The sequence below is a fragment of the Macaca thibetana genome, chromosome 13, assembly GCF_024542745.1.
Source record: "Macaca thibetana thibetana isolate TM-01 chromosome 13, ASM2454274v1, whole genome shotgun sequence".
NCBI lineage: Eukaryota > Metazoa > Chordata > Mammalia > Primates > Cercopithecidae > Macaca > Macaca thibetana.
The window spans coordinates 13,115,016-13,139,854 of record NC_065590.1 but is presented as its reverse complement, the minus strand read 5'-3'; the positions used below and the strand labels follow the sequence as shown (position 1 = coordinate 13,139,854).

At 37.5% G+C, this 24,839-nt stretch overlaps 1 protein-coding gene across 1 annotated transcript in view; it reads left to right on the top strand.

The window, feature by feature from the left end:
- The window catches only part of EIF2AK3 (eukaryotic translation initiation factor 2 alpha kinase 3), a 79,680-nt gene that overhangs the window by 25,882 nt on the left and 28,959 nt on the right, over window positions 1-24,839 (top strand). Inside the window, exons 3-10 of the mRNA XM_050754190.1 lie at window positions 8,713-8,907; window positions 11,330-11,463; window positions 13,718-13,952; window positions 14,166-14,328; window positions 16,016-16,156; window positions 16,814-16,936; window positions 19,170-19,384; window positions 21,693-21,805. Coding sequence (XP_050610147.1) covers window positions 8,713-8,907; window positions 11,330-11,463; window positions 13,718-13,952; window positions 14,166-14,328; window positions 16,016-16,156; window positions 16,814-16,936; window positions 19,170-19,384; window positions 21,693-21,805 — 1,319 coding nt within the window. The remainder of the gene's footprint in view (window positions 1-8,712; window positions 8,908-11,329; window positions 11,464-13,717; window positions 13,953-14,165; window positions 14,329-16,015; window positions 16,157-16,813; window positions 16,937-19,169; window positions 19,385-21,692; window positions 21,806-24,839) is intronic.

Genomic DNA, 24,839 nt, shown 5'->3' with positions numbered 1-24,839 from the left:
GTTACTGAGGCAAGAGATGGGTAGAGAGGAAGGAGAGGATTGCTCTGGGAGAGGAAATAGCCTATCTCAAGGCCTTGAGGTGAGAGTTACCATGGCATTTTCAGGGAACTAAGAGAAGTTGAGGATGGCAACAGGAATGAGGGTTGAGAGAGAGTAGCCGAAATGAGCCCATTGAGGTAGGCCAGGCCAGGACCAGGTTATACAGGGTCTAGTAAGCTATGTTTGGCATTTCAGATTTTATCCTGAGCCATGAGAAACCGTTGAAGGTTTAAGTGGAAGTGATCACTCTGACTGTAGAAAATGGACTGGAACAACAGCAGAAATTGGGAGACTATTTCTAGTCTCCCACGCTAGTTAAGAGACTGCATGGTAGTCATCCAGATGGGGATGATAGACTGGATGGTGACAGTGGAAATGAGTGAAGTAAAGTGATGGATTCAAAGGATGTTTAACAAGGAAGATCTTTATGAAGATACAAGAGCAAAGGAGGATTTAGTAGTAAATTAAGAACAGGTATAGAAAGGAAGAACATGCGTTTTCTAGATATGAGTTCGGAGAGACCATGAGAGCTCTCCAAGCAGAGATGCTAAAGAAGGCATTTGACTTTATGGGTCTTGTGCTGACAGAGGGAAAGTCTGGGCTGAAATTAAAATTAGAAACACTTGTGTCATGAGAACTGAGAAGATCAATCACCTTGAAAGAAAGTAGGGTGAGAAGACCTATGACCAAGTTTTAAAGTCCAACATTTTAAAATTGAGAGAGACTGATGAGTCAGAGAAAATTGAGAGAAAAAGTGTTTCAATGATAGATTTGTTTCAGTAGGATTTTAGGGATTATCCTGCTTTCCTTCAGATTTTCCCATCTGCTACTTGGTGTGAAGACTTTATGAATATTTATAAATACTTCCATAATTAGAGATAACTGGCTTATAATGCAGATGCCTCTTCAAACAACTCCTTGATTTGTTAGTCTTATTGAAAGTTTTCAGCAAAACAGAACATCAGAAAACCCTTTCCACTCTCAATTGGGGGAACTTGGAAAGCAGTGGGAAAAAGCAGGAAGCCTGTGGATGCCCAAAGTGTTAAAAGCATTAGTCAATGGTTGGAGACCAAAAAGGAATCCCTTTTAAGTTAGTCGTGGAGAGTGACTTTGAGAATCAAGTGAAATAAGAGAACGTGAGACATTCTGTAAAACAGTGAATTGTTCGTTTTTATCCTACGTCACATAGTGAATGAGTAGTAGAGTCAGGGACCCAGGGGATGGGGTTGGATGAGGTGCAGTCAGCTGCTCTGGTTGGTGTGGATACATCTTGATTTTGTATTTTGGATGTGTGCTGTTGCCCTACCACCTTGGTTTGCAAAACAACTAGTATGGCTAAGAAAGTAATTGTTCTAGATGGAGACTTCCAGATAATAAAAAAGTAAACAATTGAGCATTTTTAATGGCATAGTTTTCTTTTTCTTTTCTTTCTTTTTTTTTTTTTTTTTTAACTTTAAGTTCCAGGATATAGCAGAATGTGCAGGTTTGTTACATAGGTATACATGTGCCATGGTGGTTTGCTGCACCGATCAACCCATCATCTAGGTTTTACACCCCATATGCATTAGGTGTTTGTCTTAATGCTTTTCCTCCCCTTAACCCCCAACCCTGACAGGCCTCAGTATGTGTTGTTTCCCATGTGATCTCATTGTGTCCATGTGATCTCATTGTTCAACTCCCACTTACAAGTGAGGACATTAATGGTGTATTCATGTATTTCACATCTTCCCAATCTTAATGAGTTGTATCTTTTTATTTATTCCTTGGGATCATCGTTGTAAGCATGTTACTGTATTATCCTAGAAATGTTCCTTGGGGTTCTTAGGTGGGATAGGGATGTGTGCCCCTTTAATAAATATTCTAGGACAATTGGTGTTTTACACGCTCTTTCTTCATGGCCTATGTTCATTCTTCCTTATCTCTACACTCGGTGCATCTGCATCTTGCCACGCTCTTTTTCTTACCCTCTCTTCTCCTTTTTAAACCTTGTTGCTTCTTACCTTATACACAGAACTTGGCTTTTGTTAACTATCAGGGCACTAACTATCAGTGTGTTCCTTTTCCCTCTTTCCTGGTTAGCGAACACACCGGTCTCACTAAGTCTCCTGAACCCTTTTCAATTTTCAGTCTTATAGTGGGTGAGTTACTTCTGGATACAATTTTTGGGATTTGAGAGTGTTTAATGCCCGAGTCACTAATCAGAATGCTAGTGTGTGCAAATCTGGCTTCCAAAACCGAATGAGGGAAAGTTCTTTATAGAAAAATCCTAACTAGGCTGGGCGTGGTGGCTCACGCCTGTAATCTCAGCACTTTGGGAGGCTGAGGCAGGTGGATCACGAGGTCAGGAGATTGAGACCACCCTGGCTAACACAGTGAAACCCTGTTTCTACTAAAAATACAAAAAATTAGCCAGGCATAGTGGCGGGTGCCTGTAGTCCCAGCTACTCAGGAGGCTGAGGCAGGAGAATCGCTTGAACCCAGGAGGCGGAGGTTGCAGTGAGCTGAGATGGCGCCACTGCACTCCAGCCTGGGTGACAGAGCAAGACTCCATCTCAAAAAAAAAAAAAAAAAAAAAAAAAGCAAGAAAAAAGAAAAATCCTAACTAATAAATGCAGAAAGAATGATAAAATTAGAAATTGCTATTCTAGTTCTTTTGTTGAAATAGGCCATCAAGCAATACTAAAATGGTAAAAAGTTGATGGGACACTTTAAATGGAGGGATCAGACTGTCTCCCCCAAACTCAAGTGATTGATAGTAACATCATTAAAAGTGGGGCATGCAAACACTATATGCCTCCTAATATGGTATAGCACAGGGGCCAGCAAACTTTTCCTGTAAAGGGCCAGATGGTACTTATCTTAGGCTTTGGGAACCGTGTGGCCTTTAGTTGCAGCTAAACGCAGTCATAGACAGATACATAAATGAATGAATGTGTGGCTGTGTTCCAATAAAACTTTACTTACAAAACAGGCATTAGGCTGGATTTGGCCCATGGGCTCTAGTTTGTAGACCCCTATTATAATAGGAAGTGCACAGCACCAGATATGAAGTCTTCTTGTCAAAATAATTGAACCTGCATCAGATCAAAGCTCCAAGTCTAATCATACTTTTCAGGAAATAAAGGAACAAGTTAAATGACATGTACAATCCTGACTGTGGGACATTCTATAGGACAGATAAGCTGGTTTCTCAAGTAAATCAGTGCATAACAAAGGGGGTGAAAGAAGCTCCTTTGTGGAGGGAAAAGAATCAGATGTAATATGTAGACTTGGAATTCCTCATCATAAAGTAGATCTTTGAGATAATAGGGGAAATTTTAAAATTTGATGATTTTACTCCAATAAACAAGTATAGAGTAGGTGAGTGGAGATAGATGGAACAGTTGGCAAAATGTTGATAATTGTTGAAACTGGATGGTAGATACATGGGAATTTATTAATCTCTCTACATTCTATATGCTTGAAATTTTTTATAACAAGTTAAAATAAAGTTGAATATACCCCAAAAAGTGTGTGAGTCAGTCAGGGAGAGGGGTTGGCTGCATAGAAAAATAGGGAAGAATCAAGTGGCAAACATTTTTTCTTATAGTTGGAGGAATTTTTGTTTTTTATTACTGGTAGTGCTCATTTTAGTAGTAGTACTTCCTTTATTTTCTCACATGAAATTCCTTCCTCCACTTTAAAACTAACGTTCTTATTTTCACATTTTAATTTCAGATGGAAGTCCCTGATTGCAAGTGCCACTGGTATTCATTGTACCACTTAGATTTTGTTAAGAAACAGAAACGGGATTACTTCACTAAACTGCTTTGTGATTACACAGATAGACTCTGGGAGTTTGCTAGCACCTTTTATTTTAAATTATGAACAGGGAAAAAACAAATAAATAAAATAAATACAAAAATTTAGACTTTTTAAAATGACTTAAGGGAGAAGCAAGTCACACAATGAGTTTGAGATGCAAAGCAGCGGATCAGAACAAATAGCTGCTTACATGAACAAATCAGTGGGATGTGAAAATGCATCACCGTAACCTACATTTTTTTCTACCGAGAGATTTGCAGCTGACTATCGGGTGACTCATTCCTATGCTTAGGGGGTGAGGTAATGCTATTGTGAAGGGTGATGTCATCTCTGTACCTGAACTGCATGCATATATTGCTTCTGTGGCTCTCAAGGAAAAGCTCCATCTGCTTTCACATATGCAGCCTGAAAGACTTGACAAGATTGGCACAAAGGTCAACAGCCATGTGTATGACTCATAAGCAACCAATTAGTGAAGAGCAGCTATGTAAAAGTGAACTTTTAAAATCATAATCCAGAAATATGACATGATGATTCATTATTGAATCATAATGCCTTGTTTGTGTTTTGCACTTATTGAGTTAATGCTGTTGAGCATTTAACTTTTAAAATAAGGCAGTTTTCTCAGTATGGTCAATCATACCAAGTCTTGGTTCTTTAAACTATATTTTTAATTGAAGATAAGGTTGGTTGGTCAGTCTGTTGGTTGATTGGTTGGTTTTACTTTTGGAGAGGGCAAAAATGGATTTTATTCCATATTGGTTTGGCAATTGATTTTTGCACTTAGGAGACATTGTATTCCCTGAGGACCCGCTATTGCTTTAGAGGAAAAGAGGTTTTTAATGGAAGAGGAAATAAGTCAAAAGAAATGCTATCTGTTTACTGCAGATGCACTTACTCCTCTTCCTCTTTTAGTCATGCACACCTGCTTTCTCTGTTTATACTTTAACCTAATACTACTGTTGAGATGACCAATTAAAATATCTATTTTTAACTTTATTATCATTTGAATCTAGTGTTCTGGTAAATAAATCTAGAATATTTAACATAATATGGAGGTAGATAACAGTAAATACTTGATTTTCTATCTGATAAGTAACTCAAAATAGAAGATCATCTAGGCTAAATACTACATATTGTTATTATAGGGTATGTGCATACTGTGACCTAAATTTGTTATAATGGCAACTTCAAGTTGGACATTCCACAAAAGATAAAAATAAAGGTTTTAATTTTTGAGAATAAAATTTGTTATCTATTATCAGGAAATAGAAGGAAACAAAGAATAAAATAGTTATGCTAAGACTCCAAGGTAATATTAGGTGAGGTATATACCAGTGTCACTTGAGAACTTACTAAAAATCAAATGTTTTTTCAGTAAGAGTAACAGTTAGGAATCTTTAAGTATCTAGAATTATGGTAAACCTTCATTTAATGGTATGGTCTTGAGTTTCATCATAGAGCTCCTACAAGACTCTTGAGTACCTTTCTTCTGTTTTTAAACTCTTGTTCGGAAATAATTTCAAACTACAGACAGTTGCACAATAAACGTGCTACCAAAAACAACCAAAAACCCTTATATGCTCAGATTTTACCTACCCCAACCAGGTTGCCTGCTTTACATGCTCGCCCACGTCCTCTTACCCACTGTCACTCTTCTCCCCCATTTCCTCATACACACTTGTTTTTCTTAAAATATTTGAGGATAAGTTAAATATGCATCATGGCCCTTTACTCTTAAATACATCAGTGTATACGTCCTAATAGAGATATTCTCTTATGTAATTACAAAAGTTATAAGCGTTACCAATTTATGTTAATACAATGCCTTACCATCCATATTCGAGTTTTGTCAATTGACCTAATAATATCCTTTATAGCATCCTCTACCCCAAGTACAGCATCTAGTCTAGGGTCAGCTATTGCATTCATTTGTCACGTTAGCCTCTTTTAATCTAGTTGTTTTTTTTTTCCCCCACAACCTTTCTTTGTCAGATATTGACATTTTTGAAGAATATGGTTTCTCTGTTATTTTATTTTTAAAATGGACTTTTCCTTACTTTGTGCTTGCCTGATGTTCAGGCTGTGCATTCTTGGCTGGAATACTACATAGGTGATGAAGTCTCAGGGCATCTAACTCTCATTGATGATTTTTACTTTGGTTATCCAATCAAGGTGTTATCTCCACTATATAATATATAACTTTTGTTTTTTAATTTCTTGTAACGATAAGTACTCTGTAAGGAGACATTCTAGACCATGTAGATATTCTGTTCTTCATCAAAGTTTCCACCTCAATTTAGCACCATTTCTGACTCTGGTATGACCCAGTCTCTACTGTGATGGTGGCAAAATGCTAATTTTTCCAACTCCAGCCCTTCCTTTTCCCTCATATATTATTTATTTTATCTGCTTGCTATTGGTGTGAACATGTGAATTTCTATTTTTAAAACTTCAGTACTTAACTATTTTGGTGCTTAATTGTCCCATATTTGACCAGTGGCATGCCCTCACCCTTTCCAAGCACATCCTTGTTTTTTGAAAGAATAAGATGGTAAAGGCTCATCTTGCATCTACACTGCCCCAGCCCTGGAATCTGCCATTTCTCTGAGGAGCCCTGGTTCCTTTTGGTGGAGAATGTAATTAGATAACACAATTTGGGCACCGGGTATGAGTGCACTACTTTTACAGCCACTGTGTAAACATAAATATAAACATATGCTGACCTGGTAAGTATTTCTTGGAGGTTCAGTGAACAATTTTTGAGAATATCACAGTGTCTCAGATTATAGTTACAACAAAAAGGAAAGATAAAGGAATGATAGGATTTTTGTCAGCAAACTTACATTGCTAAAATTTTCTTAGATTTCAAAGCAAAAACATACGTGATGCTAGGTTGAAGGCCAGATAGGATATCTCTCGACAAAGTTGGTACAGAAGGATGTTCCAGAAAGAAGAAATGACATTGACAATGACATAAATGAACAATATCAGTAACATTAAATGTTGTGTTTAAATAACCATGCCTGATTTCTACCCATTTGGGGAGAAGTAAAAGACAGGGATGAAAGGTTTATTTAAGGTCAGATTTAGAGGACTTTGAATGTCCTCTAAAGGATTTTGGATCTTTAGGATTTGGGGTCTTTATTAAGAAGATAATAGCTGTTGAAGATTTTTGAATAGTGTCATAACAAGCTTAACTCTGACTCAGAGAGATTAATCTGGAAGATACATAGAAGATTAAGGAAATTTGCAGTTAAGAACTGTAAAGAGGCTATTACAGTAGTTCAGGCAGGAGATAATAAGGATTTGAACTGGAAAATGAAAGAAAGAAGTGAATTAGAATAGTGGCTTTTAATCTATCTTCCAAAACCCCAGGTTTGGGGCAAAGTGGATGTGTGAGTTGAAGACCAAATGAGAACTCTCAGTTACTGTATGCGAGTTTTCAAGTAAGTATCCCTTTAAAGAAAGCAGTCTGCTGCTTAAAGAACAAAAAACTATGTAGAAAAATTTTGTTAACTCTTACTTCTCTCATATTCCTGTTTCCTAAAGTTTTGAGCCTGGATAATCAGGAAAATAGTTGTGTCATTAGTTGATGTAGATCAAATTATGAATTTTTTAAATGCCAAAGGTCAATGTCACAAAGACGTACTAAAACTCTTACTGAGGAGATAAGATATTCTTGGCCAGAAACCTTGGAATTATCCTGGACTCCTTTCTTTTGCTCATGCCATAAAGAGAATCTACCATGAAATCCTGTTGGCTTTACCTTTCAATTATATCCCAAACCTGACTATCTTAAACAGCTCAACTGCTTATCAACTAATCTCTTACCTTCCGCCTGCTCTCTCTGCCTCCACCCTTGCCTCTCAGCCTGTTCACTTTCCTTATGGTTTTTCAAACGTGATAGGTACACTTCCATCTAAGAACCTTTGCAAAACCTGGCCTGACCTGGTTAATTATCTCATGTTTAAGACTTTGCCCAAATGTTACTTTCTCAGTGGGGTCTACCCTAAGCTCTTTATTGATAATCCCCTCTCCACCCCATGCATATTTACCATTCTCCCTTTATCTTGTTCCATTTTTTTTTTTAACGGCATTTATCACCTAACATACCCCATGTAATTTACTTATTTATTAAGTTGTTTGTCTCATGACACCAGAGTTTAAGCTTCACAAAGGCAGTGATTTGTTTGTTTGGCTCACTGATCTATCCCAGCCATCAGAATGTGCCAGGCCATAGGTAGGCCCTTAATAAGCATTGTTAAAAGAAGGAAGGGCAACTGAGAACACAAAATCAGTAAGCTTACTTACCAGGCTTCTAGCTCATTGCAGATTTGAGAAAGCAAATAAAAGAAAGGATGGGATACTACTTGAATCAATATCTCTAAACTTGTGTTCCTTGGAGCTGAGTCTATGACAGTAATTGGCCTTGATAAAAATAGCCCTAGAAAATACTGCATATATTATCTATAGAAAATCATATTACACATTAACATACTAATGGCTATAAGAGCTCCTATAGTAACCTCTTCTTGAACTCACTTGATCATAAAACTCTCTTTTGGTAACTCAGCCTACCATTATGGGACCCTTTTGGCCCATGGTAAACTGAGTTTGAGAAAAACCTTACTAGAGTACTATGTGTAGGGCCTGGGAGTGATTGGCAGTTCCTTTAAATTACTTCTGGTTGATCGACTGCGCTGCTTCATGTGCTAGTCAGAAGGAGGCTGGAGTACATCAGAATCAAGACTCTAGCTCTTAATTACTATTATTCTTTTAAAGGTATGACATTTTTATTTTTCTGGGAGAAATAAAAAAATAATAATTAATGTTATTGCTCTTTTAAAAAGTTAGCTTCTGTTTTAGGTATTTGGGAATAAGATGATTATTCCTTCCCTGGATGGAGACCTCTTCCAGTGGGACCGAGACCGTGAGAGCATGGAAACAGTTCCTTTCACAGTTGAATCACTTCTCGAATCTTCTTATAAATTTGGAGATGATGTTGTTTTGGTTGGAGGAAAATCTCTCACTACATATGGACTCAGTGCATGTAGTGGAAAGGTAAGTGAAAATACTGAATTTACTTTGGGGAAATCAGAATAAATTAGGGTAGAAAAAGTAATTTATTAAACGACACTTATTACTAGTTGAGATTTATTGTAATTATTCCCTGAGGTTGTCATTTGTTTTAATAAGAGAACTGTGAGGTAGGAAGGGGAAACTAGTAACGGAATAAATGGCAGAGCCAGGAATAGAATAGCAGGAGGAAGAGAATTCATAAATATGGTCTACTGTGTCTCAGATGTTTTTTTTTTTTTTTTTTTTTTTGGAGACAGAGTCTTACTCTGTTGCCCAGGCTGATCTCAGTTTATGGCAATCCCCACCCCCCACCCCATTTCACACCCCCTCAGGTTCAAGTGGGTTCAAGTGATTCTTGTGCCTCAGCCTCCTGAGTAGCTGGGATTACAGGCACGTGCCACCATGCCTGGCTAATTTTTGTATTTTTAGTAAAGACAGGGTTTTACCGTGTTGGCCAGGCTGGTCTCCAGCTTCTGGCCTTAAGTGATCTACCCACCTCAGCCTCCCAAAGTGCTGGGATTATAAGCAGGAGCCACCGCGCCCAGCCTCAGGTGCTTTTTTTTATACATTATTTTGCAATCCTCACAGTCTTCCTAAGTGTAATTTTTTTTTTTTTTTTTTACATTTTGACAGATGAAGAACCTTCTAAAGATTAATAGTAATCCTAATGATAAGAATAATTGACACTACTCATTTATAGGGTTTGATCCTATAATAAGGTGATCCAAGAGGAAAGTTTATACTCATTTTACAGATGAAGAAACTGAGACTTTAAAAGATTCAGAAACTTCCAGGGTCACATTTAATTTAGATCTATCTGACAACAAAGTCATGCTGTTAATAACCTAGACTTTCTCCAACATTAGCTCTTAGGATATAATCGTAATATAATCTGCTTCTAAGGTTGGGTCTTATAAATCCATTATCAAGAGTAACTAATTAAAAACATCCTTTCAACCAGGCACAGTGGCTCACACTTGTAATCCTACCACTTTGGGAGGCCAAGGTGGGTGGATCACTTGAGGCCAGGAGTTTGAGACCAGCCTGGCCAACATGGGAAACCCCATCTCTACTAAAAATAAAAAAAATTAGCTGGGGATGGTGGCACACGCACGCCTGCAGCCTATAGTCCCAGCTACTCAGGAAGCTGAGGTATGAGAATCACTTGAACCTGGGAGGTGGAGGTTGCAGCGAACTGAGATCACACCACTGTACTACAACCTGTGCAACAGAGTGAGACATCATTAAAAATAATAATGACATAAATAGATAATAGACTCCATTAAAAAAATAACAAAAATAAGTAATTAGCCAGGCGTGGTGGTGGGTGCCTGTGGTCCCAACTACTTGGGAGGCTGAGGCAGGAGACTGGCGTGAACCCGGGAGGTGGAGCTTGCAGTGAGCCGAGATCGCGCCACTGCACTCCAGCCTGGGCCACAGAGCAAGACTCCGTCTCAAAAAAATAAATAAATAAAATAAAAATAAATAAATAAATAAATAAAAACATCCTTTCTAAAAAGGTAAAAAATAAAAATCTTTGTAACCCTTTAACACCTTGACATGTAAACGGTTTATATACAGACTTGGACTAAAATAAGGAAGAATAGAAACGTGGTCTTTTTACTCTTGAGTTTTTCAACTTTAACAATTCCTTATCTAAGTGTTAGGCCCATAGCACTTTCTTGCTCTTGCAGATGCTTTTCTGCCTTCTCCACCCACCTGCATCTGCATTGTATTGAGGAGGCCATGCCATCCTATCTGGCCGTTTTTTGAGCAAAGCACTTCAATCTCTGTTTACTTCGGTAGTCTCATCTGTAAACAACAGGATTGAACCCGATCACCTGGTTTTCTGATTTGATGTGCTGCTACATAATTCTGGTATTGTAGAAGGTATGCTTCTTTTCATGAGGATTTTAGTTTGGATCATATTAAGTCTTCCTTTTTTATTTTAGTGAAAACTTGAGGGAGTTACTTTTGAATACCAAAAGCTCTCAGAAAAGTTTCAAATTTTTAAAAACCAAACACTTTTGTTATACGGAAACTCTAAGGTTGATTTTTTTTTTTTAAACTCACCTGAAATTTTATTAATGATATTGTAGAAAAGCTATCACAAGTAGCTATCCATTTCTTCTTGTATATTCCATGGAAATTCTCCAAAGTAAGGCTAAAATTACATAAATCCTTAAAATCAGTCCCTGAAATAAATATTCATTGGTACTGTCGTTGTTCTAAATAACTCATTTTAGGAGTTAGTAATCTAACTGATGCTTCTTATTACTTGAGTACTTCATACACATTTCCTTAGTTTCCTTTCACTTTTTAAAAATTATAGATTCCTTTAATATCTCTGATCTCTTATGAGTTTATCCTTTTACTAATTTTGTGTCTAATTTTGTCTTTTCAGGTGAGGTATATCTGTTCAGCTCTGGGTTGTCGCCAATGGGATAGTGATGAAATGGAACAAGAGGAAGACATCCTGCTTGTACAGCGTACCCAAAAAACTGTTAGAGCTGTCGGACCTCGCAGTGGCAATGAGAAGTGTGTATTCAGATAGTATTGCTGTTGGTATTGTTTAGAAATACACCTAATACCAAAATTTATCAGACTTCTGTTTTTGGAAATTTTTGACTAGTTTGTTGCCTTAAAAGCATATTATTCTTTTTTTTTTGAGATGGAGTCTTGCTCTGTCACCCAGGCTTGAGTGCAGTGGCGCGATATTGGCTCACTGCAGCCTCCGCCTCCTGGGTTCAAGCGATTCTCCTGCCTTAGCCTCCCGAGTACCTGGGATTACAGGCACGTGCCACCACACCCAGCTAATTTTTGTATTTTTAGTAGAGATGGGATTTCACCATGTTGGCCAGGCTGGTGTCAAACTCCCAACGTCAGGTGATCCAATGTGGGCCCTAAAATAAAAATGATTTCATGTTTATTAACAAATTCTGAACTGAACTTCTCACCATATGCTTCAGGATGTGGTAACCACAGGGGTTCTCATATGACGACTATTTATTAGTTTAGTCTCAGGTTAATGATTTTTTTTTTTTTTTTTTTTTTGAGACAGAGTTTCACTCTTGTTGCCTAGGCTGGAGTGCAATGGCATGATCTTAGCTCACCACAGTATCTGCCTACCAGGTTCAAGCGATTCTCCTGCCTTAGCCTCCCAAGTAGCTGGGATTATAGGCATGTGCCACCATGCCTGGCTAATTTTGTATTTTTAGTAGAGATGGGGTTTCTCCACATTGGTTAGACTGGTCTCGAACTCCCAGCCTTAGGTGATCCACCCACCTCAGCCTCCCAAAGTGCTGGGATTTCAGGTGTGAGCCACAGCACCCGGCCTAATGATATTTTTTATAGCAATCTCATCCCTCGAAGTTCTTTGAATACAGAAAGATGCTAAGAGAAAATTGATGTGTTTCTTTGAGCTTGAACCTATTTGACTCTCTAATTATGTCTAGTAGGTAGTTTCATAGTTTGTCTGATTATCCCAATTTTAAAAAAATAATTTTACTCAATTTTCTTGAACTATTAAAACATTTCTTTAGCCTAATTCCTTTCTGTTCCCTTCTTTAAATAATGAATGCCCTTATGTAATTTTTATATTTAAATATGTGATTAAAAAATGTGATACCTAGATTGGATATGTTGATCCTACATCAAATGCTTGATTTTTTTTAAACCTAATATTTAAGTTTCAAATTGCCTATATAGTAAAAATAACTTTAGATTCCATCTTTATCTTTTGAAAATGAACCAGACTTTAGGGTTTTCTCTGATCCAATGCAATGTAATTCAGTTTCTTTTCCTGAAAACTGTTTTCTCAAACTCAGTTAAGAATGCATTTATTCTTTCAACTTTGGACTATGAATAGGGCTTTGCATTTGCAGACAACTTGACCTTCTTTATCCTGACTGGATTTTGTTTTTTAAGTGTTTGAGTGCTTACTGGGAGCTCAGCTACCATAGCAGCAGATGTCCAACTTAACAGAATTTTGAGTTACCAGAATAGGAAGGATCTGGGTTTCTAAGATCCATGATTCTTTAAAATATAATTATTTCCATAAATGTCAGAATTCTTAACTATGCCCTTTTATATCTAAGTGATAAGACACTATACTCTCAGTAGTTGAGTGATTTTTCAATTTGCTAATTATAGAGGAAACCTTATTACTGCCACTTTATGGATAAGACTACTGAAACTTACTTAGGAAAGGGTAAATGACTTGCCACATCTTGTTCAGTGGAGATCCAAGATTGGGGCTGAGGAGGTATGACCTTCACAGGTTTGGTATCCTGGATCACATTGCCTTTTTGAGGCCATGTTTTAGTGTGAATTTAAGACTGGTTCATTCATCTTGACTTTTACAGTGGTTTATGAGGGCATAATTTTGCTGTAGTTAAATGAAATGTATCCTGCCTTTAATCAAGAGGTAAGGCAGACTGTGTGCTACCTCATTTTAAGGTGACATTGATGTGTTTTGGGAAAATCACTCTGATGTAGAAGTACAAACATTTGTAAATTTTTGAGAGAAAATCTGTCCCTTAGCTGTTGTAAGGGACACATCAGTCAGTCCACAACCCTCAAAACCATTGTGTCTGAAGGGTCAGAACAAAGTTCTTGTGGGCCCTCTTGTGGCGTGAATCAGCGGAGCACTCTTTTCCAGAAGGTTACGTTGACTTGTTCTTTTTCTCATCACATAATTTTAGTATTTGCTTCTTCAATCTAGAAGAATTCTATATTATTTTGTCCCTTTATTTAAATGTAAATTTCTAAAACACACCTTTATAAATTTAAGGTGGAATTTCAGTGTTGGCCACTTTGAACTTCGGTATATTCCAGACATGGAAACGAGAGCCGGATTTATTGAAAGCACCTTTAAGCCCAATGAGAACACAGAAGAGTCTAAAATTATTTCAGATGTGGAAGAACAGGAAGCTGCCATAATGGACATAGTGATAAAGGTTTCGGTTGCTGACTGGAAAGTTATGGCATTCAGTAAGAAGGGAGGACATCTGGAATGGGAGTACCAGGTACCTAACATCACTGAGGATTTGTAAATATGGTTCTTCCTCTCCCAGTCTGACCAAACTTATTGATCGGGTGGAACGAAATTACTACTACTTGGGGCTCTCAGCTTGTTCTCTGTGCTTTTAGAAATTTGTGATTTTAAATGGTATTTTATGGGTTGGAACTACATAACTACTGCTTGAATTATTTAAGACCTTTTTTCCATTTTTGTTTAGTTTTGTACTCCAATTGCATCTGCCTGGTTACTTAAGGATGGGAAAGTCATTCCCATCAGTCTTTTTGATGATACAAGTTATACATCTAATGATGATGTTTTAGAAGATGAAGAAGACATTGTAGAAGCTGCCAGAGGAGCCACAGAAAACAGTGTTTACTTGGGTGAGTAAATGTATCTTATCTAACGATAGTATACATTGACATCTAGATTGTCTTCTTACACTGTTCCTTCCTACTTCAGGAGTGCCTGTAGTAGTTTTAAATCCTAATATCATCTCTGATTTAGGTTGCCCTTAAGATTTATACTTTGATTTCCATTCCTGCTACTTTTCCATTTGTCCAATTCTGAAATTTGTTTTGTTTTGTTTTGTTGGAGATGGAGTTTCACTCTTGTTGTCCAGGCTAGAGTGCGATGGTATGATCTCTGCTCACCACAACCTCTGCCTCCTGGGTTCAAGCGATTCTCCTGCCTCAGCCTCCTGAGTAGCTGGGATTACAGGCACCTGCCACCATGCCCAGCTAATTTTTGTATTTTTAGTAGAGATGGGATTTCACCACATTGGCCAGAATATAGTGCACCTGACCTCAGGTGATCCGCCCACCTCAGCCTCCCAAAGTGCTGGGATTACAGGCGTGAGCCACCGCACCCAGCCCAATTCTGAAATTTTTAATTACTGTCACATATTCTTTTTCTCTGAGATCTATATTAGAAAGGCTTAGAAATATTCTCATTATATAACATGATTTCAAATTACTCATTAGCCCAAGAATGGTGCCATGCACCTGTAATCCTAGCTACTCCAGAGGCTGAGATGGGAGGATCTCTTGACCCCTGGAGTTAGAGGCTACCCCAAACTATAATCATGTCACTGCACTCCTGCCTGGGTGACAGGACAACACTCTATCTGTTTATATATGAGGATCGCTTGACCTCTGGAGTTAGAGGCTACCCCAAACTATAATCATGTCACTGCACTCCTGCCTGGGTGACAGGACAACACTCTGTTTATATATATATAATTGTTTATATGTAATTACATATATGTATTACATATATAATTATTTATATGTAATTACATATAAAATATACTTATATAGCTAGTTATATATCCTCAAAGTCTATAATTTCCTATATTTGTATTTGCATCCTTATTAGTTTGTGCCCCTCCCCTCTTTAAGATTAGGTTTATTTCTTTTTTATCAGTGCATCTATACAACTGATCTAAAAAATAAAATTCTGGTGTGCTTCTGGGCAATTGAAAGCCTTTAATATTATAAATTTTGAAAACACTTGAATCTAATTATTTGAATTAGTCTGTCATCAAATACTTATAAAATTCTTTAAGCTCTGACAATATGCCACCCACCTGTCGGTTTGAATGCAAAGCAAAGCAAGAATTTGTATGTTGTTATTTGTATTTGTTATTTGTATGTTGAATTTGTATGTTGTTAATTGTCATGTGTATTTTGATAGTATTTAACTGAATTGTTAGCAATATTTCTAGAATTTAGGTAAACTTTCTTGGGAAAGTTACTTAGCCTAAGCTGTTTGTTTTGTGAGAGTACAGTGACTTCCTGTCTTTGAATTTTTCTACTGGAACAGTTTTCCTGTGTTACTGAAAAGGTGCTATTATTCAGTGAGAAATATCATATGGACCTTGTGTGTAACTTTCCCTCCCTGTTTTTGTTGAATATCTGTTGAGTTTATCTTTGAATGCTTCAAGCATGTTTCTTCTTTGACAAGAGTTCTGTAGTATATGTAGAAATAACTGGAATTAATGAATTTTATTTAATTAAAAACCTTTTTTAAAAAATCAATGCATAATTGACAATGTTCTGGTTGATTCAGGAATGTATAGAGGCCAGCTTTATCTGCAGTCATCAGTCAGAATTTCGGAAAAGTTTCCTACAAGTCCCAAGGCTTTGGAATCTGTCAATAATGAAAACGCAATTATTCCTTTGCCAACAATCAAATGGAAACCCTTAATTCGTAAGTGAATTGTAAACTTTTCTAAATACCATTAGCGTTCAGAGACCTAATCCTGACTGTCTTTGCCCTAGTTTTGAATACTGCAGAGATAAGAACTGTTATATACTTTTATTGGTAAACCATCATGGTATTTCAGATGTTAATAATGAATTTTTATTATCATTTAGGGCATTATTTCTTGGAAGCAGCAGTTGCTTCTATAAAAGTGTTAATAAAATATTTCTCTATACAACTTAGAAAAACTCTTAATCATTCGCTGACCATGCCAAAGTAACATTTAACTCTTAATGTATTTATATTAAGACCATTTAGGCAAAAGTTCTCTGGCTAGCACATCATATTCTTTGAGACATGAATGAATAGAAATCAAATACTGGGCACCTACTTCTTTCATTATCTTTCTATACCTTGTACGTGTTTTTTACTACATATATCATGTCATATTTTAATTGTTTATTTAAATGACTCAGATTCTCTGTAAGACTGTGTGCTTTTCAAAGGCAAGAGTCCTGGGCCATTTGTTTAACTTATATGTTTGAACTGAATTATGGTTGAATATCAGTTTATTCAATTAATGAGCACATGCCTTTTTATTCAAGTCATAACAGATAAGATTTAAGAAATATTATTATTAATAAAATAATTATTTTATTTTAGATTCTCCTTCCAGAACTCCTGTCTTGGTAGGATCTGATGAATTTGACAAATGTCTTAGTAATGATAAGTTTTCTCATGAAGAATATAGTAATGGCGCACTTTCAATCTTGCAGTATCCATATGGTAAGTGAAAATACTGAGATTTATTTTATTTTTTAATTTGAAATTAATTAATAGAATTCAAATGAAGAAAAGTCGATTAGAATATAGAAAATAAAATATCTTGGGAGACAATTTCATGAATTATTACTAAGTATACAAGCTTCAAAGTTAGGTTGCCGGGGTTCAGATCCCATGTTTGCCACATACTAGATTGGGCACATCTAACTCCCTGTGTCTCACTTTCTTTATCTGTAAAATTAGAATAATAATCCTAATATCTATGTATTAAGTTGTTGTGAGGCCTAAATGAGATAATGCATGCAAAGTCTCAGTTAACATCATGCATGTCACATAGTGTCAATAAACATTGGTTCTCGTTATTAGCTCTTCTTTATCAGCCTATATTATGTAGGCTGTATAGTAGCCTGTATAATGAAGAAAATGTGTTTTTCATAAAACCACATGAAAATGATGCACAAGTAGGTTATTTTAATTTCTTACTCAGACAAGAGAAATTAATGCAAAAGTCAAGAATAGGTGAAATTTGGCATGAAATACATTTCTATTTAGTAAGCAATTTTTTGAAGTTAGGATATATTCAGGTATGAAAGCCTTTTAAAAAGTTGTGTAATTAACAAGTCCTCAAATTTGTATCAGGTAAACACACAGACTCCTCATCAGTTACCCTAGATGTTAGCACTGGAAAGTTATTATATAAGTTAAATTGATTAAAAAACAAATGAAAAAACAGCTCTGAACTAGAAACAGCAGCCTTTATCTTTTTTTTTTTTTTTTTTTTTTTTTTTTTTTGAGACGGAGTCTCGCTCTGTCACCCAGGCTGGAGTGCGATGGCACGATCTCGGCTCACTACAACCTCCGCCTCCTGGGTTCAAGCGATTCTTTTACCTCATTCTCCCAAGTAGCTGGGACTACAGGCGCCCGCCACCATGCCCAGCTAATTTTTGTATTTTTAGTAGAGACGGGGTTTCACCATATTGGCTAGGCTGGTCTCAAATTCCTGACCTCATGATCCACCCGCCTCGGCCTCTCAAAGTGCCTGGATTACAGGTGTGAGCCACCGCGCCCGGCCCCTTTATCTTGATATTGATCAAAAGACAAGGTAGGCTGGGCGCAGTGGCTCATGCCTGTAATCCCAGCCCTTTGGGAGGCCGAGGCTGGCGGATCACTTGAGGTCAGGAGTTCAAGACCAGCCTGGCCAACATGGTGAAACCCCGTCTTTACTAAAAATACAAAAATTAGCCAGGCATTGTGGTACACGTCTGTAGTCCCAGCTACTCAGGAGGCTGAGGCAGGAGGATCACCTGAGTCCAGGAGATGGAGGTTGCAGTGAGGCAAGATCACTGCACTCCAGCCTGGGCAACAGAGCAAAACCCTGTCTCAAAAAATAAAAATAAAAAAAGACAAGGTAAAAGAGAATTGTGTAATCTGAGCACATAGTACAAAATGGAAGACAATAAAAGACAGGCTATTTTTCTGGGGCAGACTCATTTTGGCAGCCTAAAGTGAACCAAACAGCATGGATGTTTTCCTTTCATTTTGTGAAGAATGATTGGTGGTAAAATTTGGTATTTTAGGCCGGGCGCGGTGGCTCAAGCCTGTAATCCCAGCACTTTGGGAGGCCGAGACGGGCGGATCACGAGGTCAGGAGATCGAGACCATCCTGGCTAACACAGTGAAACCCCGTCTCTACTAAAAAATACAAAAAACTAGCCGGGCGAGGTGGCGGGCGCCTGTAGTCCCAACTACTCGGGAGGCTGACCAGGAGAATGGCATAGACCCGGGAGGCGGAGCTTGCAGTGAGCTGAGATCCGGCCACTGCACTCCAGCCTGGGCAACAGAGCGAGACTCCGTCTCCAAAAAAAAAAAAAATTTGGTATTTTATTGATAACCAAGCAAAAGGAAAGCTAAAAATACCCTGAAGGAAGATTGAGTATTAATTCTTGTATTTAAATAATTGAATTATTAATGAGGTTATGAATGGAGTAGCCCTTAAGATTGTTTCTGATATTATTACTTAATATAAAGAAAATTTAGTATGCTTATAGGATAAAGGAAAATGTCTATTTACTGGAGAAAAATGAGACAAATTATGATGTTTAAAATATGTTAAAGAAGACAGACAGAAGGAATTAGTGTGATCAGTCATAGGAAAATAGATAAATTGTAATAGTTAAAGATGGGCCTATTTTCGATTGCCTTTTAAAAAAAACCATTTTAATGTTTCTATTTGAAGATAATGGTTATTATCTACCGTACTACAAGAGGGAAAGGAACAAACGAAGCACACAGATTACAGTCCTCGACAACCCAAATTACAACAAGAATATCCGCAAAAAGGATCCTGTTCTCCTCTTACACTGGTGGAAAGAAATAGTTGCAACGATTTTGTTTTGTATCATAGCAACAACGTTTATTGTGCGCAGGCTTTTCCACCCTCATCCTCACAGGGTAAGTAAGAATCATGGTTGCTTACTCTCTGGTTTCCACTTCCCCACCTCCCATTTGCTTCTCAACCATGGCAGTCTGGCTTCCATCCCTACTGCTCCACCAAAGCTACTCTTGCCAAAGGTCTCAGTGATCTTCCTTGTGTTAAATGTAATGGACATTTTTCAGTCCTTATCTAACTGAACCTCTTTGTATTTGACACTGTTGAGCATCTCCCTTTGACCTTTCTTGCCTGACTTCCTTGACACCATGCTCTCCTGGTCTCCTTGGGTGTGATGTGGATGCTTCAGGACCTGATCTTTCTCATCCTCTCAGTATTGTTGGTATTCCTCAGGGCTCCCTCTTTTCACTGTTCATCCCACAAACTCTCCTTGGATGGTCTTCCCTACTTTCCCAGCTCCAATCTTCTCATATACTAATGGTTCCCAAATCTGTTTCTCTGGAACAGCTATCTAGTAAGTGCTACACAGGCACTTCAAATGAGCCATATCTCAGACTGTCCTGATTTCCACTCCCATTCCCCTCCCCAGCCTATTCTAGCATTTTTCTCTCTCAGAGAAATGTACTGCCATATGCAGTCACCAAAGCCGTGAATCATTTTTCTCTCCCTTGTCAGTCACCAAGTTCTGTCAAATCCTTCCTCCTAGATATCTTCATATTTTTCTTCTTCTATGTGACAGTTTTCATTTCCCCAGCACAAATACCATCATCACACCTCTCCTGAATCACTGAAATAGCCTCTAACTGGCCTCTGTGCCCCTAGTCCTGAGGCTTTCTGCAGTCCGTTCTCTACACCCTAACTCTAGCTGCATTTCTGGGCTTAAAAACCTCTAATACCTGACCTTTCTCCCCATTGTTGTTAGGCTCAAGTCCAACCTCCTTAGAACATGCAAGATTCTGAATGATTCACACCCTGGCTGCTCATGTCCCGTCCTTCACTGGTACCCTAATCCCTTCCTCCCCTCCGCCATGCTCAGCCACTAGACTGAGCTTCTTTCAGTCTTCCCTGTAGACCATGCTCTCGCTGAGCCTGGTAGTGCTCATCTGTCTAACCTTGCCTTGGAACCTTGTTCCCTACCTCCTCTCCCTTCCCTCTCAAATAATTAACTCCCGGGTAATATCTTTTAGTTTGAAATTAGTTGACACGCCCCCCTGGGAAGTCATCTTTAACCTCCTATTTCTGAGTTAGATTTCCTGCCTGTGTTTACGCTCTGTACTCCCCTTACTAGAGTATTTACTAAAATATTTAATAGGTAATTCCTAATTTCTCTCTCTACCTCTAGACTGTACATTCTTTTTTTTTTTTTTTTTTTTTTTTTTTTTTCAGAGACAGGGTCTCACTCTTCTCACTCTGTCACTGAAGCTGGAGTGCAGTGGCACAATTTTGGCTCACTGCAACGTCCGCCTCCCAGGTTCAAGCAATTCTTGTGCTTCAGCCTCCCAAGTAGCTGAAACTATTGGCATGTGCCACCACACCTCGCTAATTTTTGTATTTTTTGTAGAGATGGGGGTTTTGTCATGTTGGTCAGGCTGGTCTCAAACTCCTGGCCTCAAGTAATCTGCTCGCCTCCGCTTCCCACAGTGTTGGGATTACAGGCATGGGCCACCACACCTGGCCTAGACTGAACATTCTTAAGGACAAGGACTAGTCTACACTGTTTACCACCATCTCCTTAGCCCCTTACATAGTGCCTGGCACATAATTGGAGCTCAGTAAAGATATGTTGAAAGAATCAGTGACTAAACAGGTGGCCCACAGTGCCCCCATTTGACCATAATAATTATTAATATCCTCTAAAAAATATTTTAGGAGATGTTGGTAAAGAAACATTGCCTAATTTAATTTCCTGTTATTAAAAGCATTTTTAATGCAATTTGTGAAATTGGTTGGGAAAGAAATCACTCTAGTTTTTTTTTGTTGTTATTGTTATTGGATTTTTTGTTTGTTTGCTTTTTTTCCTACCTCATTTTGTCAAAAGAAATCACTCTAGTCTTGCCCAGGAGTTTGCGTTTATGCTTACATGTGTGCACTGTCTTTCTCTTTATATCTAGTTATATATCATGCTGTACATATGACATACCCACATTATAAAGAAACAAAATCCCCTCAAATACTGGAGGGATAGCAATGGGAAGATAAAGTTTTTTTCTTTTGTAATAAAGCAAAATGCTGCATTTTGTTTTTATAATGCTTTTATTTTTCTTGATGCTACTTGTGTATCTTTCAGTGTTGTTTATTTTATAACCAAAATCGTTAGCTAACTTCAGTTCAGCTTTGTACTGGTAGTGATTTTGTTTTTCACCTTATCAGCAAAGGAAGGAGTCTGAAACTCAGTGTCAAACTGAAAATAAATATGATTCTGTAAGTGGTGAAGCCAATGACAGTAACTGGAATGACATAAAAAACTCTGGATATGTATCACGGTAAGAGTCTTATAAAATACAGCCATTTGAATCAAAGAAGAAATGACCTAAGATCTTGTTTAAATTTTTTAATGTGTAGATACCTAGAAAAATAAAACGTAGACTTAACCCTCAATAAATAAATAAATTCAAGTAACTTAAATGTATTAAAAGTGGTATATACCCTAAGAAAGATAAAAATAGAGTGTTACAGGAGTTTAGAATTTCAGCTACCAAATTAAGTTCTTATTCAAGTAACTTAGTTATTTAGGGCCTACTATGTACTAGGATTAGCATTTATAGTACCAGATAATAATTACTATGTTTATAAGATGTGATATAAGTCTCCACATGTTTCTGAATCCTCATTTATTTTCATTGTTTTATCTGTAATAGGAAGTAGAAATATAGGGAAAAACACTAATAGAACAGATAGTTTTTAAAAGCAGAAGGGGGAGATGGATTAGCTAAAAGTAGGCAGTTTAAATAAAAGTAAAATAAAAGTAGAGAAGCTATTACAATCTCTCAAGTATAAAATGTAACCTTTGATGCATTGTGGTAACTATAAATGGTGTCATGGTCTATTTTTTGTATTACATGGATTATACCTACTTTTCTCTTTGTCTTGATAGCATACTTCTTATCACTTTAGTGATATGGGGACAAGGAAAAGACGTGGAACTATACTGCTTAATATCTAGGGTAATGATTTTATGGCAGAAAAGATTGAAAATAATAGATAAATATGTATATTAGGGCCCTCCAAGGAAACAGAAACGACAAGATGTGCATATATACCTTATACATAGGCATATATCTATATATATCTACTTCTATATAGATAGAGATGCACAAGCATATTCACAACAAATTAAGGAAATACTTGTGATAATTACAGTCCTCATTTTTGCCACCTGTCATGTGGTCACAGCTGGTATTTATAAGTACCTTCTTCCCCTGTCTATCCCATATTCCCTTTCCCATCAGAGAACACCTCAGCTGGTTGTAATTCTTTATTTGGTGACCCAAATCCACAGTCCTGAAGGGTCTTGGGAGACTGGTAGTTCTGCCTGGATTGAATTGTTATAGTTTTCCATTGATTTTAATCACAAGGCATGATGATACAAAGAGATCCCTAAGGGATTTTATGTGTTTCAGACCTACTCTTTCTTACACCTCCACTGTGAAGCAATACTCCAGTTTCCCCTTGGTAGTCAGGATCAGTCACCCAGCCAGCACAGTAGCTGTCTTCTTTGTTGATTCAAAGGCATGAGGAGTTCAAAGTTGCTGTTGTATCTCCTGGTGGAAGTGTTCCTCTCTCTTAGACGAAGACCTCTAGGCCAGCCAAACATAAGTTCACAGGAACAGGAAGCAAAAATGTTGCTAATAGATCACTAGGGGGTAATGGTGGGTGATGCCACTCCCATTTCCATTCCTTGATCCCTGGACCTGTACATACTGGCTATGGGAGAAACCATGCTACAATATATTAGACACTGATTCAGAGCATATACAGCTTTCTGGAGAACCTTCCCCTAGCCCTGCAAGGCACCTACCTGGCAGTGTAATGGAGTCTTCAAAAGGCCATTCTACCTTTCTATCAAACCAGCTGCTTCAGGATGATGGGGAGCAGGTAAAACCAGTCAATTTCACAAACAAAGCAAAATTTACTAGGTGATTAACAAATGCTAAAGGCTACTTTAATACCCTTGCTAATAAAAATACTAATATGTCAGTGACTGTCAACACCAGCAGGCAGTGAGAGAAAGAATAAAGAATCCAACAACTCCCACGAGGTAGTCTACTACTGAAGTCATTCATTGTTCATTAAACATTTATTCTGAACAGCTGTGTGCAGGACAATAATTCAGGCTTTGGGAGAATTAAAAGACCACTCCTATCCTGGAGAAACTTAAAGTCTATGGGAAAGATACTACTGGGTAAAACAAACATATAAGAAGAAAGTCATGAACCAAATCACTAAATCTGTGATGATCTAGGAGGGCATCATAAGTGAAGTCATATTTGAACTGAATTTTAAATTGTGAGAGTTCGGCAAGTAGAGATGAGGTTTGGGGAGTAGAATAAATGCGGTATCATGAATAAAGATGTATTTGTCAGGCTGTTGTCAAAAAAATTAGAATAATATACTCAAAACTGAATTAGACTTAAGTCAGTTTTTCTTTAACTTTATTCAATATGAAGAATGCAGCTCTTGAGTCTTTTTTTTTTTTTTTTTTGTATGGGAGTTCTATAGAATACCTAATGTTTTTAGGTGGCAACGATGTTCTAAGCACTGTTAAGAATATAATCTCTGCATTCAGTCATGAGTTCAAATCCCACCTCTGTCATTTATCAGCTGACAACTTAGGCAAGATGATACTTACATTTCTAGGGTCTGTAATAACATAAGGGTATTACTCTTTTTAGAAGATAATCCATTTTTATATAGGTGTTTTCCTTAATATAGGAAGATAATTCAGTTGGCCCTCCAGGAGTAGGATATGAACTTTGTGGGCTTTTGCATTTGGGGAGATTGATTTGTACTGAGGTACCTTGACTGGCTATTTTTAGGAATACAGATTATTACTCTTCATTTTCTATGAAAGGAATTGGCCCATGGAACGTTGAAATCTATTGCTTCTCCTTAATTCCATGCTTTAACCAGCTGAGGCAACTACTAAATTAACAAGTATGTAAGTCATAAAGTAATTAACTTACCCTTATAAGGGATATCAGACATAATCTAATTTATTCATTTATTAATTCATGCATTTATTCAACAGACGTTTGTTAGACTTTCGGTTTGTCAAGTAGTGCCCACCCTTTGGAAATACAAAGAGAAACAAGAATGGTTTTCTGCATTCACGGCCCCCACAATACAGTGGCGGTGGGAGAAGGGAGCGGCTTACAAATAATTGCAAAAAATTAAGGTTAAGTTTAAATACTTCAAAGTATTGTGTGAAGAGTGTTATGGGAATGTTGAGACAGGAGTCTAAGAAAGCCTTACAGAGGTGGTGAGACGAGCAGAATGAAAGAAGAATAGGGTTCATTA